This window comes from Jaculus jaculus, chromosome 6 (genome assembly GCF_020740685.1).
Source record: "Jaculus jaculus isolate mJacJac1 chromosome 6, mJacJac1.mat.Y.cur, whole genome shotgun sequence".
NCBI lineage: Eukaryota > Metazoa > Chordata > Mammalia > Rodentia > Dipodidae > Jaculus > Jaculus jaculus.
Genome location: NC_059107.1, coordinates 72,429,254 through 72,445,373, shown reverse-complemented (window position 1 = coordinate 72,445,373; position 16,120 = coordinate 72,429,254). Strand labels below are relative to the sequence as shown.

Here is a 16,120-nt window from a genome sequence, read left to right as displayed (position 1 = left end):
TACTTAAGTTGCCATTATGTTATCAAAGTCACCTCTGAAGAGAGCACTAGGTAGCACTGTGGTCATGAAGTATTGCACTATATTTCCACAGAACTATTGGAGCCTAGACTGAAATCCCAGCAAGGCTAGACTGTGTTTTTATTTGTTTGTTTTATTTTATTTATTTGTGGGGAAAGTTAGGCAAGAAACAGACTGTAAGTCCATATTTTTAAAGGTTTTTTTTTTTTTTCATCACCTTTCAATCACAAGTTCTGAAATGAAGTTCACAGATAACATCCAGCTCTATCACCAACTCATGTATCCTCCCCATCCCTTCTCCATAAGGTCATGGTCATTCCCAGTAAGGTCACTGGTAGGATTAAAGCAATCAGAGCTCAAAAATATCTGGAATGTCCACTTTTGAGCTCCTAGTGACTACTTCATTGTAATTATATGTGATTTGTTTGTTTGTTTGCTAGGGATTAAATTCAGGCCTCTCACATACTAGGCAAGTAAGTGCTCTAGCCAGAGCCACAATCTGTAGCCTATAATTTGTACATAACTTTAAGACTAAACTTTATTTGAGGCACAGCTCTGAGCTTGAACCTCGAAAATCCAATTCACAAATGTTTAGGTTATTTTTCTACCAAAGGGTGCACTGAAGTCACTTTCTGCCTCATGAACTTACATGCAAAAATACAGTACAAAGTAATTTGACCTTTCAGTGTGATCTTTACCTCAAAGAATATACTCTATGGTAACTTTGATTTTTCTGTTTTAAAAACCTATTATTTTGTTCCTTGGAGATAGTAATATGATAGAGAGCTAGTAGGTCTCAAGGTCAAAGTCACTCCCTTCAGCACAATTCAGGCCAAAATTTGATCATTCATTCTTTGTCTAGGTATCTGGTTCTGAGACAAAAGTTAATATTCTAATCATATTAAGAGAAATATTATTGAGCATGCATCCTTTGTCAAAGGCTCTATACTGGAAGCATCAACTGACAAATAGGATTATGTAGACTTAGACAGCAAGCACAGAAAAGGGCTTTAACTCTGAGATAGTGGTGATGCATGCAAGCTCTCTGGTTAAGAACCATGGCAGGCTCTCTCTGGGGATAGTCCCTTCCGTCTCCCCAGTGCCATGCCCTACACCTGTGGATATATACGTCCAAAGGCGTCCACTGCCCTGGGGTCTATCTCAGGGAAGCAGGGCTCACCGAAACGAAAGTAAAACAGAGGCCGGTTCCCAGCTGCGCTGGCCACCCGCTCCCGGGCTGCAGCTTCTCTGATGTCGCACACCCCGATGTGGGCAGAGCGGAAAGGTCTCCTCGGCGCGCCTTCACTGGGCTGTAGTCTACATCGAACCACGGCAGCTCCGTTCGCTGCTGTAACAAGTTGAAAAAAAACTAATTAATTCAGACTTTAGTTTTTTTTAAATTTGTTACAGCGCAGAGGAAAGCTGCCGACCCCATGCAGAACAGCAAACAGACCACCAAAGGCTCCAGCATGTATATATAGGCGCCCTCTGCCCCAGCCAGCTCCAGCCATGAGGTTCTGGTCCAATAGAGGCCCTAGAACCATCCTCCTGGAAAGCCAAGAACTGCTTCTGTTTCACTTTGTTTGGTGTGGCAAAGAAAAATCCAACCATGTCCAATCCGATAGTTAGTGCAGCAGCCTTCTCCAGGTACCTGGAGACAGGAAGTCAGCAAGTAGCCTGCCTTTTAGACTGCAGACAGCTCTCTTCAAAGTCCAGAGAAAAGAGGAAAAGGCAAAGAAATACTATTGTCTTGCCACCTGTCCCCCTCAGACTTGCCCTGAGCATTTCATTCAGCTTCCACAAGCCTATTTACTTTTTCTTCTTCCAAATAAAACCATGATCCTTTCCTTCAAACAGACCACTGGGAATATAGCCCTCAGAACACATGGGAACACCTTTGCATCAACTTTCTTAAAAATCAAAACAAGGAACAGCCATATATGCAAAAATAAATAAATAAATAAAAGAATCAAAGATTACAATACAAAGTACAAACACAGCAAGAACTCAATATGCAAGCAGTTTCCCAGAGCATGAGTCATGAGACGATACAATGCACCATGGGAGGTGTCAAAGCACTTGGCAGGAGCAAAAGAGAGTGTGTGTTTAAGTGCACTTCAACATTGTTTGGTGTTGTTTCAGTAGTGAAAACTGTAGTTTTTACTTTTAATAAGGCTACTACCAGCCTTTTATCTAGAGGAGGGAAACAGCATGTATTAGCTTTTAGTCATCTTAAAGCCTAGCAAAAATATTCAAGGTCAATCTCCAAGTGAACTAAACTGGAAATAGGAAATGCAGTGCTGGAACTCCAGTATAATGCCATTTTCTTCTTCCTGAAACTGACAAAACCTAGCTTAATAAGCACAAAAACATTCTTCAGATCTGAACATAGAACAATGCAGAAAATAGACTCAGCAATTCGCAAATACCAGTAACACACATTTTATCATTGTCTCTCAAAACACAACCAACCTTTACAATGTTATCATCAAGGGAGGGTACCAGATCATTTTCTAGATTGTCTAGATTTGTTACTCTATGATATCTACAAAAACCTTGTATTAATTTTAACCATAATCAATAGCAAAAATTAACTCACTAAACCCCAAATCATGTTTAAATCATAAGTGTTTATATTTATTATGATATCTTTTCAAAGTAATCAATATATTATTGAGCTCTACTTACAGATGAAATATCAAATTTTATTAGGGATGTTTATGAGAAAAACAGGTCCCTTCAATACTGACAAAATCTGTGTGTAATTATACAAAGGAATTGGACATGGCAAGAGTGCATATCAACTGTGTGAGCTTCATGAAGATTAGGACTTAGGAAAGAGTTTCTGTGGTGTACCAAAGCTAGACAAGGTATGCTACTGGTCTAGGTTTACATACTTGGAGGCTGGGGAAGGTAAGCTCCAATTAATTTTGACCTCTTCTTTTCATATCCCTTTTGAGTGATGTCACCTATAAGAGAAGGACAAAAAAGAACACATTCAGAACAGTTTCAATGGATGGAGTTGATTATTTAGTTGAATGTGACAAAATATACTAAAGGAAGCCTCTATGTATTGTTCACCTTGACTTTTTTCCTTGCCCTCAAAAAAAAAAAAAAAAATCACAGCACTCATGTTACATAAAACTCAATTTGTTTAATACGTGATTGGCCCTGGCCCCTTCTGTCTTGGTTTCAGCCCTGAGGGTGTAGAATTAGATCTGGGCAATCTTTTTCATGTCTGCTCTTCAGGAAACCTCAATCTGCATGGGCTCTCATTAACTTAATCCACAATAGATTGTGCAACTGTCTGGGCTGGGGAAAATGGACAACACCATTATAGATTATTAGCATCGCTGTCCATTAATGAGGTTTTTTTTTTCTTTCCTAATCAGGCATGCCAGTCAAAAGTACTGTAAACTGCTGTGATACTTTTGAAAAAGTGTGACTAAGGAAGGAAATGAACTTTCAAGTCCATCTTTCTTTGGTAAACTCAGATAAAGAGATCTGAGGACATTTTTCTTATAGCCCGGGACACCTTTGTTAACTAAGACGCAAATCTCAGAAATAGATGAAGAGAAATTGATACTTAAATGACACAATGAAATTTGAGGAAAAATGGTTGAACCTGGAACAGATCATTCTCAATGAACTTGAAAAAAAAAAAAAAATCGCCACATAGTCTCACTCATCTACAGCACCCAACTTGAATCTACCCAAGATACCTTACATACCCAGCAAGCATCTTGTGGACTAGACACCAGGATGGATGGAGAGGGAGGGGAGGGTATCAAAGGGATGAGAAACAGAAATCTAAATCCAAACGGCTATGGTACCATAAAATTCTACTTCCTAAAAGGCAGACCAAATGGCTGAACCTTCACCAGACCCTTTCAGGGAACACGTGAACAACAAGACACTGGAGAGGGTAGGATAAAGTCTAACCTTAATCTTCTACATCTTCCCTCCCTCCCTCTCCCTCTCTATCTCTCTTCTCTCTAACTCTTGTATATTAGTTATCTTTTTCATTTTCATAGTGGCACTGACCTGTAACTCCCAGTACCAGCATGTGGCTATCATCCACAATGAACTTTTGATCAGAGAGACCTACAAGGTTTCCTAAAAGAAAGACAGATTTCTGTCCGAGTACTTGATGACCCACCAAAGGTTAGTGATAAGACCCTACTACTGAAGACACCATATGCAGTTGACACATAAAATGGAATGGCATTGCTGGAAGCTAGAAGAGAGTCAGTCCCCAGGCAGTCAGCACGTCTAGTGCCAGAAGGTGCTACATGGGCGACTGGGGGAAAATGACCAATATCTGTCCAAGCAACTCATGGTCTAACCTACTTAGTAGCAAATAACCTGGTGGGATGTCTACACAAGTACAATAGTGGCACACAGCCATGGTAGGGAACCAGCTGCTTTTGATTTGGCTAACTGATCCCCTCAGTGGTATGGGATGCATAGCTGGAGCTGGGAAACAAGTCAGAACCATATCCAAACATAAGCCCACTCTCCAATACCAAGCTACCATCAACCATGGGCTACAAGAAGGCCTACACCTATTACATTCTCTATAAAAAAAAAAAAAAAAAAAAAAAGGGTTATCTCATTTGTCCTGGTGCTAACTTATTCTCTGTTGGAGAATCTGCTTCTCTTTTTCAGATAGATGCAGATCCTAAGGAGAGAGCCACCCCATCATACCTCAAAAGGGCCCCAGCTGAAACTAAGAATAATTGGCAAAACAAGCAAGGGTGCCATTTTCCTGATGAACCAGCACAAGGGGGAAGGAGACCAACACAGAGAAAAATCAACTACCAAATCAGAGAGCCAGAGCCTCAAAGGCCCCCAACACCATATCACTGAAGCAGACCAAAAATGAACCCAACATGGCTCAGGGAAATGTTGCAGAAGAGAAGGCACAAAGAATATCAGAGCCACATGTTGGGTCATGATATGCAGAGACATTTATCTTACCCATAACTGTGGGCTAACTCTACAATGTATGACCCATATACCTCAAAAAGGAGGGGCCAGTGGTGAGGGGGTAGGTCACGGATGAGCCTAATAATGGTACCAAACTGACTGTATTTCCTGAATACAAAACTAATTAATAAAAAATAAATAAAAACAAGTAGATGTTTTATTTGGTTTAATTACTTAACTATGCCTACTATGTAGTTAGCACATCTGAACATCTCCAGAAAAGGCACTAAGACCTTTCAGGTTACCATCATTTCTCAGAGCCTAGGATGGTGAAGGACAAACTACAGAATGAGTTCTACCTGCAACATGCTATAACTAAGCCAGAGTTTGCAAACAGTATCACACAGGCCAAATGCAGCCTTCTGTCCTGTGTGTTAAACAGGTTTTGAAGGGATGAGCAGATGGTTCTGTAGGTAACAGCAAAAAAGCCTGAGTTTTATCACCAACACACAGGCAAGAAGTGGAGCATGTAAACCCAGCACTAAGTGGAACAGACATAGGAGGATACCTGGGGCTCCCTGGTCAGTCTAACCAAAAAATAAAGAGTTTTGGGTTCAGTGAGAAACTCTTACCTCATAGAAATAAGGTGAAAGAGTAATAGATGATTCCTGGCATCTTCCTGTGTTCTCCTAAGCACATACATTTATACCACACAGATTAGTCAAGAGGTGTATTAGCTAGTTCAGTAATAACCAGGTCTACTCTATTATGCGTAATCAAATAACTTTAATCAAGATTTTGTTTAAATAACTATCTCATTTCTGATATCTGTTAATTGCATATTAATAAATTAACTCTTAAGACATATTCTCTGCTCCAGGATATAGCCTCATGATCAAACAAATGATTTTTATCTGAGAAGAAAGATTTCAAACTCTTCTGTTCTATTTCCAACATTCTCTGGGTAATTGGTACTCACACAAGTATCCAGACTAATCAAAGATGTTTTCAAACACAAGTGCCAAGACTTTATACTGTCTTATTTGTCTTTTTCTGAGCTTCCTAGGTCAAATTAACAAGTTTAGATTTGTTAATAAAAATAATATTTTCACTTGAATGTAGTGGCACATGCCTTTAGTCTCAGCACTCTGGAGGCAAAGGTAGCAGGAACACTGTGAGTTCAAGGCCACTCAGACTACAGAGTGAATTCTAGGTCAGCTTGAGCTAGAGCAAAACCCTACCTGAAAAAAACCAATAAATGTATTTACATATTATTTCCATGGCTGGAGAGATAGCTTAGCCATTCAGGTGCTTGTCTGCAAAGCCTAAGGACCCATGTTTGACTCTTCAGATCCTATGCATCACAAGGTGATGCAAACACGCAAGGTCACACATACATACAAGATGGCACATGTGTTTGGAGTTCAACTGCAATGGCTTGAGACCCTGACATGGCAATCCTCTCTCTCTCTCTCTCTCATTAAAAAAAAAAAAAAGCCAGGCGTGGTGGCGCACGCCTTTAATCCCAGCACTCGGGAGGCAGAGGTAGGAGGATCGCCGTGAGTTCAAGGCCACCCTGAGACTACAGAGTTAATTCCAGGTCAGCCTGGATCAGAGGGAGACCCTACCTCGAAAAAAACCAAAAAAAAAAAAAAAAAAAAAATTAGGGCTGGCAACATGTTCTGCCTGTACTTATAGCTACTAGATATTTAAAGGATAAGACATGCCTACTTTCCATGCTTCAGATATGGTCTACACTATCACAAGATAAACTTAGACTGTAGATAAAACAATCTTAAGCTTTTGTGCCATTCCTTAACTAGATCTGTTTCACTAACCATATATACTATATATGTACGCCCTTCAAGATTAGTATAACTTCCTTTTTAAGTGTTTTAACAACCTTTGTAGGATTCACTGAAGTTAAAAAGGCTAATTCTTTGGCCTCTGCTCCCAGGTCATGAGGCGACTGGAGATGATGGGACACTTCTAACTGGCTCTTAGTAGGTCACCCATCTTCCTGGTCAGGGAGGATATAGAGACCTGGAAACAATGGAAGGGAGGGAGTGAGGGAGGAAGGGAGGAAGAAAGGACGGACAATCTAAAACATAAGAGTAACAACCAGGGGGAAAAAAATCAATCCTCCAGGCATCCCAAAGGGAGGAAAACCACTGGGTTGTGTGGCCCTGACTCCTCCTATCAGGCAACACCAGTACTGGAAAACCATTAGTGATCTACAAAATTACATCCTTGGGCTGGAGAGATGGCTTAGTGGTTAAGCGCTTGCCTGTGAAGCCTAAGGACCCCGGTTCGAGGCTCGGTTCCCCAGGTCCCACGTTAGCCAGATGCACAAGGGGGCGCACGCGTCTGGAGTTCGTTTGCAGAGGCTGGAGGCCCTGGCGCGCCCATTCTCTCTCTCTCCCTCTATCTTTCTCTCTGTGCCTGTTGCTCTCAAATAAATAAATAAATAAAAATTTAAAAAAAAAAACAAAATTACATCCCTGATTAAGTTTTGGCTACCTGCTTGGTCTTAAACACTCAGAGAAAAATGTATCATTAAAAATAAAGGGATGCCTCAAATATTATATGGATGGTCTAAGTCTACCAGAGATAAACAGAGACACAAGAGCTTTTCCAAAAGGGGGAAACAGACAAGGCCTTAAGGCATGTTTGCCTCCTCTCTACTAGTTTTTATTCTGTAATAAGAGAAAACAACCATAGATGTTAGAATGGTTATTTTCAAATCTAAAATAAATCACACACACACACACACACACACACACTGTGACTCTGACCAAAGGTCACTTATGTCAAAAGACTTCCTTATGTTGGGAACAATGGTGAGCCCCTTCTAATTTATGCCAGAACATTATTATACTCCAAGTTTAAGAATTGGTTCCTACTAAGTAAGTCTTCAGGCCAAATATGCTGTGGAGCCCCTAATGTCACCCAGTGGCTCTGTAGCACCAACCTTTGGCACTGGATACCCTGAGGATGGATTATAAAAGCACACAGTGAGATTTCCTTGGATACAAGGACAACAAACAAACAAAAAACAAAATGCCCAGCCAATTTACTGGTTTTAAAACACCAATAGAATAAGAATGTCTTTCAATGATATAATCAGTCTCCGTTTTCACTCCATCTAGAGGATTAAAAGATGCCATATGACATAAAAACTAAAAAGGCTTTACAGGACACAACTAAGAAAATCTCCCTTCTAAATACTGAGGTTCAAATGATGTGGAAGGCTATTATACAAAATATGGTATATTTGCCATTATCAAGATTTAATGTTGTGCCTGTATTCTTGATAACTCTATTATCTCATCTGCTTTACAAGCTATACAGCAACAGTTTCAGACCATGTCAGACACTACTGTGCCATTTGTTGAGCATTTCTCGGAAAAGACCTTAGTCGGGTCATGCTCAAGTGATCCTGAAGCCATCTAATACATCTCTCCAAGGCCTAGAAGTCCACAAGAATGGAATTCCTAAAGGCAACCAGTTTGCTGTGTGCCCACTTCCCCTTAACACTTTGCTTTTATTCTTTCACCCCAATATTTTCTTCAAAAACATTCCACCAATACACTTTGGAGTCCCTTAGATAGCAGCCTTCCCCTGGCAAAGACTCCAACTGCAATTACTCTATGACCACATTCAGCTGGAAACAGTTCAAGACTGACCAGCCATTTTCCTCTTTCCTCTAACAACAGTTAGAATGCCTTCTCAAGAGACAGGGGAATAAGGTAGCTTTGTTATGTAGTTTAGGGTGCCTGGACCCCTAAACATAAAAAGCAGGAATATCTTTGGTCCGATCCTTGCAGTCTCCACTTTGTTAGAGATCAAAGAATGATCTGACCTCTTTTCCCTAGATCTGTCTTTCCACAAACCTGAGCCCCTCCTGGGCGGGTGGTCCCCTTTCCTAGAATATAAGTCTAATCCTGACATTGTGGCTGGTCAAATCCAGCCCCCAGAACCTGGCATCAAGGCTAGCCTCTAGCCCAAACCAATCAGCTGTCTCTCTGGCTCACCTGACCCGGAAGATAGAGCCTACCACCATAAAGCTATAAATATGCTTACCAGGGGAGAACAAGGTTTCTTACCCAGTTCCTGAACTGGAGGTTCTGGTAAGCTTCCCTTTTCTCAGCCTGGCTAGGTCAAGGCAAGTGGAGATTCCCCGCTTTGCCCCTAGAGGAGCTCTTTACCCTGTCCATGGCAGGCACATGAATTTCTCCATTTTATACCAGTTATAGCTGAATGATCAACTGGTTGCCCCTTTTTCTCCTCACAGTGGATATGAAGTAGAATCTTCTGTATATTGGCAATTCAAGGAAGAAAAGCTACAAGAGGGAAGAAGATCTCTAACTCACATTTCTAAGCAAGATTTCATTTTATATCTCTCATTTCAAGGCATGTCCCATGGTTTAGAGCAGATTAACTAATATTCCATAAATCTTAAGCTAAAGAATACCATTAAAAGCTATTTTTAAAAGTCAATTTCCAGTAATACAGACCTCTCAGGTGCCAAAGATTTTTGCTAACTTGCATCTAAAGAGTTTTATGCCTTCAAAAAGCATTAAAAATGTCAAAAGGCAAACTACAGAACCATTTGGTTGAGTATTTCACATAAAAATTACACATAGCATATTTTCCATACTTGAATAACAAAGGTACTCATTCAATTCCCTTTTCACTTTTGGAATAAGAAACTATGACAGACAAGTCCTGATTTTATTTTATCAGTTTATTTTATTTTTGGTTTTTTGAGGTAGGGTCTCTCTCTAGCCCAGGCTGACCTAAAATTCACTATGTAATCTCAGGGTAGCCTCAAACTCACGGTGATTCTCCTACCTTTGCCTTCCAAGTGCTGGGATTAAAGGCATAAGTCCTGAAATTTTAACCTAAGTGAAGAGAAAATATAAATGGCTTATTAAACTACTATTTCATTAAAAAAAAAAAAAATCTCCCAACAAATGTTGGGTAGGATGTGGGAAAGAAGGACCCTCATCCATTGTTGGTGAAAATGTACCCTTGTACAACCACTATGGAAATCAATTTGGAGATTCCTGACAAGGATGAACATAGAGCTACCAACAGACTGTTATTCCCTTACTGCACATTTATGCTAAATGCTCCATGCATCAGTACAGAGACATTTGCTGAAGCATGTTTATAGCTGCTCAATTCATTATAGCTAAGAACTGGAATCAACCCAGATGCCCATCATCGGATGAATGGATCATGAAGTTGTGGTTTGGAATTCTACTTAGCAGTAAGAAAAAAGGATACAATGAAATCTGTAGAAGAATGGACAGACTTGGAACAGATCATACTCAGCAAACTCACACAATCACAGAAAAACACACACTGCATAATGCCAATTATCTGTGTTTCCTAACCTGAATCCACTAGAGTTGCTGTTATACCTGATAGGCAACTCAAGGCCCAGACAACAGGGATGGAAGGGTTTGGGTGCAGGGGAAGAAGAGGGAGGCAAAACAATCAAAAAATGACATCCAAAATGAGCTGACACCATAGACACCTTTATACTTAGAGATAGCCTAAAAGATATAACCCTCAAAAGGAATACAGGGGGAGCACCTGAAAAGTAGGGCTCTGGTGAGGGTGGGATGAAGCCTAGCTTAAATGCAAACTTTCTGTCTCTGACCTGTAGCTCCCAGTACCAGGGAATGGTTGCTACCTACATTGAGCTGTTCATTGGAGAGATCTATGAGGTCCCCAAATCAAGACAACTTTCTGTCAAAGCACTGGATTACCTCTCTGAGGCCAAAGATAAGACCCTATTGCTGAAAACACCATATGCTGCTGACACAGAGTACAGAGAAAACTGGATGAAATTCAGAAGAAAGCCAGTCCCCAGATAGTTGGCCTGCCTTGTACTGGAAAGTGCTACATGAGCTGCTGGGAGAAAATGGCCAACAATGGTCTGAGCAACCAGCCGTCTAAGCTACCCAGAAGCAATCACCCTGACATGGTGTACACACAAATGCAATATTGGCACACAGCCTCAGTGGGTAACCAATAGTTTTCTGATTGGCTAAGAGATCTGCTCAGTGTAAAGGAACCCATATCTGGAACTGAGAACCAGATCAGAATCTGGTTATAAGATTATGTTCTCCAGTGACAAATTCTCCCCAGTCTTTGGCTAAAAGAGGGTTACATACATCAAATTCTCCCTAAATTAATAATGCTTATCCCATTTAAACTATGCTGACTTTACTCTCCATTGGAGAATCTGTTCTTCTTGTTCAGAAGTCAGTGAGACCAGAGGCGATAACCCCTCACACTTCAGCCGAACCACAGCTGAAACCACAGAGGAATGGGGAGATGAGCAAGAGTGCTGCTTCCATGTTGAACCTGATAATCAGAACCAGAGTATAGGAGACAGACCCTGAGGATTATCAACACCTACCAAAGCAGAGATCCAGAGGCTCCTAAGAGCTCATCACTAAAGTAGGTTTAAAATTCACCCACCATGCTCAGGGAATTTTGTGGAAGAGGGGGTAGAAAGACTGTAAGACCCACAGGTTGAGAGATCATGCCCAGAGGCATTCCCTCCCTATGTAACTGACTATTGCTCCCACAACACATAAGCCACAATCCCATGGGGAGTATCTCCAACCCCACTAAGGAGTGTCCCCAATGAAATGGGGGCAGGGACAAGAAAAAAAGGGTACCAGCACATGACATATCCATATGAAACATGTTACTAATAATAATAATATTTTTTAAGAAGAGTTAAGAATTCAGATTATTTAGTAAAAAAAAAATACTATTTCAGGCTTGAAAGATAGCTAAGTAGTTAAGGCACATGCCTCTGAAGCCTAAGGACCCCAGTTTGATTCTCCAGATCCCAGGAAAGCCAGATGCACATGGTGGCACATGCATCTGGAGTTCATTTGCAGTGGTTAGAGGCCTTGATGAGCCCATTCTCCTCCACTTCTCTATCCAATAAATAAAAATAAAAATCTTAAATACTATTTCAAGGAGCTACTACTTTTATTCCATAACACCACAGATTGCAGCAGGAAAAAGTAAAAGAGATGTAAAGAGATGTGGCTGGGCCTAACAGTGCAGTCCTACATCCCAGATGCTTGGGAGGCTGAGTCAGGAAGATAGCAATTTCAAGGCCTGCCTGGGAGAAAGAGTGAGAACCCTATATTAAAATATAAATTAAAACAAGGACTGAGGGTATAGCTCAGTAGTAGAGTGTTTACCAAGCATGTATAGACCCCAAGGTTCAATCCCTAGTAACACACACACACACACACACACACACACGCCGAGAGAGAGAGAGAGAGAGAGGAGAGGAGAGGAGAGGAGAGGAGAGGAGAGGAGAGGAAAGAGAAGGAGAGAAGGAAAGGTGATTTGTAGATAAGACATGAATTTGAAGAAAACATGCAATTAAATAATCAGTGTAAGACTGAATAATATTCTTTTTCTCTTTCCCAAAAGAAGAATTCCATTTAAAAAAATATACATTGCAGGGCTGAAGAGATAGCTTAGTGGTTGAGTGCTTGCCTGTGAAGCCTAAGGACCCTGGTTCTAGGCTTGATTCCCTAGGGCCCATGTTAGCCAGATGCACAAGGGGTCGCATGCACCTGGAGTTCCTTTGCAGTGGCTAGAGGCCCTGGCATGCCCATTCCCCCCCACCCTGTCTCAGCCTGTTGCTCTCAAAAATAAATAAATAAATAAATGAATAAATGAATAAATAAATAAATAAATACATTGCAGAAAACCTTGGCCATATAAGTGAATTAACAGCTGGCTTTGCAAATGTGAAACTGAAGGTGGCCAAAGGAACCTCAGCTCCACTTGGTCCATGTTGGCTACAAGGCCAAGTTTGCAAGCTTGGACTCAGTTCGAATTATACAGAGCCAACCTGTCACTGGCTGACTAGCTTGAGATGTGAATCCTCGAGGGCCACATGGTCCTTGAGGATAAGGTCTGGGCCACTGAGATACTTCCAGGGCTAGGATTAGTTCTGAGTAAACAGACAAGTTTAACAATGATCCTTTCCATTCTTGGTGTTGGTAGTTTATTTTATTACTTAATGATGGAATGAATGTTTTAAATAACAAAGGCATCATTTCCATGTTTGGTATTTTATGGTTGTCAGAAGCCTTCCTACGGGCTGCTGTCCTAAGCCAACTTCTTTATAAGGGATTTCAAGTCACTCTCAGGCTATCTCCTTTTTGTACAACTGCATACATTTTTAGCTCTGTGGTTAGTTCTACACCAAAAAAAAAAAAAAAAAAAAAAAAAGCTGCATCACTTATGGCAAGTTTTACACACACCATTCCCCTGCAACAGGCACAAAATTAGACAGACCTAGAAATACCTGAACACATCCAGGATCCTGGAAGGCCCACCTATGCAGTTTCTCAATTTCCTGATGAGACAGTCATACCCTATTCACTTTTACCCGAAGTTGAAATATTCAGCATGCACAATGTCTCAGAAAGCACCAAGCATGTAAGGCAATATGCTTTACACAGTTCAACAGTAGTTACTCAGTATCTGTGGTGTATTCAAACTCCTGATTTTCCTTGCAGTCACCCAAGAAAAAGAGAGACACACATAGAGACAAACAGATGGAGGGAGAGAAGAAGAGAAGGATTGGCATTTGTTCTTTAGGTTGAGAAAATGACAAAAATACAGACAGTAGGGCTGGAGAGATGGCTTAGTGGTTAAGTCACGTGCCTGTGAAGCCTAAGGACCCAGGTTCGATTCTCCAGGTCCCACCTAAGCCAGATGCACATGGTGGCACATGCATCTGGAGTTTGTTTGCAGTGGCTAGAGGCCCTGACATACCCATTCATTCTCTCTCTCTCTGTCTCTCTCTCCCTCTATCTGTCTTTCTCTCTATGTCTGTCGCTCTCAAATAAATAAATAAAAAATGAACAAAAAAAATTAAAAAAAAAAAATAAAAATAAAAATAAAAAAAATAAAAACTTTAAAAAAAATATACAGACAGTAAGAAAAGGGGTAAAGTAAGTCAGGGATTTCACTGAATACTTTATAAGTTAATGCTATTTATGTTCTATAGAATCCACAACCATTATCAAACTCAATTTATATAAAATGCTACAAGAGCCTCAGTAAGACTTAAGACACCTGCTGCAGGACCCAGATAGGAGCAACATCATCCCCATATATAGTTGCTGGAAACAGTACTTATGCCATCCTGCCAAACACAGTGAGAACTGTATAATCACATCAGGGACAAAGTCAGAGACATATGCTGAAGTGGACAAGTTGGAGAAACAGGTCTGTGTCAAGTCTGGTATCTGAATGATCACACTAGATTAATTGGTGAACATCTACATGAACTGCCTCAGGTGCCAGGGATAAGCTATCAAAGATGGTTAGTAACTGTGTAACATAGAGCCAAAAAGAATTCGCAGGACAACTGCTGTGTTACGGAATCAAACAGAAAAATAGGCAGATTGCTGAGTTTTTGGAAGACTTCATCACTTTGACAACAGGAAAAAAAAGGGGGGGGGGGCTAAGTAACAATATTAAACACAAAAATTTATTTCAATCCAGAAACTCAAATACTGAGAGCACACATGTAAACAGAATTCCATGGACACTATCTATACATGTCAGTGTAAGGCCTCCAAATTAACGGCTCACTCAGGCTTCTAGGTGATGAATAGCTGAAGCGGCACAGAGAGGAAGGGAAAAAAAAAAAAATCACACATGCAAAGAGCCAGGAGCACACACATCACAGCAACAGCAGATGCTATGAAAGGACTGGACAAAGAGCAGCACTACCAAATCCAACATAGCTCCCAACAAACATCAACAGGAACACATGAGAGAAAACAACACCTAACCACATTTATCTGTGAGAAAATATTTAAATACACACACACAACATTACTTAAAAAAAAAATCAGGCACACAGAGCTGTGTGTGTGTGAAGGAGTGGTTACTTACAAATCTTTCTCCTTACTCTAATAGTTATCAATTTTGAAAGCTGGTCTATATGGCTAGAAGTTTGTTTTGGGTGATCTATTGTTTTCAAGAAAATAAATGCATCTTTTACTAAAGGTAAAACATGGAAGATGCTAAAGCATATTCTTGTAGACTTTTTAAAGTTTCATAAGGGCAAAGGATTATATCATTCTAGCCCCTCTCCTGTCTCCAGGAATATGTCATGTTATTGTAAGGGATCTTTCTCTTCTAACCAATGTCATGGTGGAGATTCTTGAACTTTGGGAAAAGCTCTCCTAGCAGTCAGAAAAAGAAACATTCCACTTATCAAATACATTTGGTGTTAAGTAACCAAACTCTGCATCTCCCCTAAATGCTTATCCTTGAACTCAAACATCAATCAATCCTCTTGTACCAATTACTTAGATCTGTATATATCAAGCTGTGGAAAGGTACATGCCCACAATACTTCTAATATTTCACAATAACAAGAACCCAGAAAGGCATCCTGGTACACAGTACATGGGAGATATATTTGGGTGGTCAACCTATACAGATGGAATTTCTTGAGGAAACTACATTTGGAGATGAGATACAAAATTTGAATACTCTAAATCATATATTTTGAATACTTTAAGATATAGGAATTATCTATAACGTTATAATAATATTTAAGGATTTTTTTCTTCAACATTCTGCTACTCAGCCAATGCACACTATATGGTAATTATGGCATGGTAAATAACTCAGGGAAGCATAGGGAACAACTTAGTAACCTAGAACACCACTTGAACTGGACAGTAAAATTTACCCCCTTTTCTGAGTGTACCAAGCAACCAGCTAGCAAAGTAGACCACCATCAGTACCAAGATGCACTCACTATTTCTACCAAGACGTGTTCTGAGATACCCAGAATCAAGTGTCACAGGTTGATGCAGACTACATTGATTTGGGGCCATGTGTAGTAAGGTAAACAGTGTTATCCAAGTTTTAGGGAGAATCCCCTTTATACCTATGCATAATTTGGCATACATATATGGTAAGAAAAAGATTCATCATGGAAAAAGACATGCGTAGTAAAGAAAAGCTTACATTAAGTCTGTCAATAAAAACAAAACCACCCAAAATACAACCCTAGTAAACAACTCCTCATTGTTGAACCATAAAAAGGAAGTCCCAGGTTCTTGGGCAATTTGGCTCAAGGGGC

General features: G+C 40.3%; 1 protein-coding gene across 4 annotated transcripts in view; it reads right to left on the bottom strand.

Moving 5' to 3' along the window:
* Dip2c (disco interacting protein 2 homolog C) overlaps positions 1 to 16,120 on the bottom strand; it is a 470,240-nt gene that overhangs the window by 182,161 nt on the left and 271,959 nt on the right. For 3 of the 4 annotated variants that reach the window (XM_045151605.1, XM_045151606.1, XM_045151607.1), the window contains exon 2: positions 2,916 to 2,987. In XM_045151605.1, coding sequence (XP_045007540.1) covers positions 2,916 to 2,987 — 72 coding nt within the window. Of the gene's footprint in view, positions 1 to 1,198; positions 1,367 to 2,915; positions 2,988 to 16,120 lie in introns of all 4 variants that reach the window. The other variant, XM_045151604.1, reaches the window with a different exon arrangement.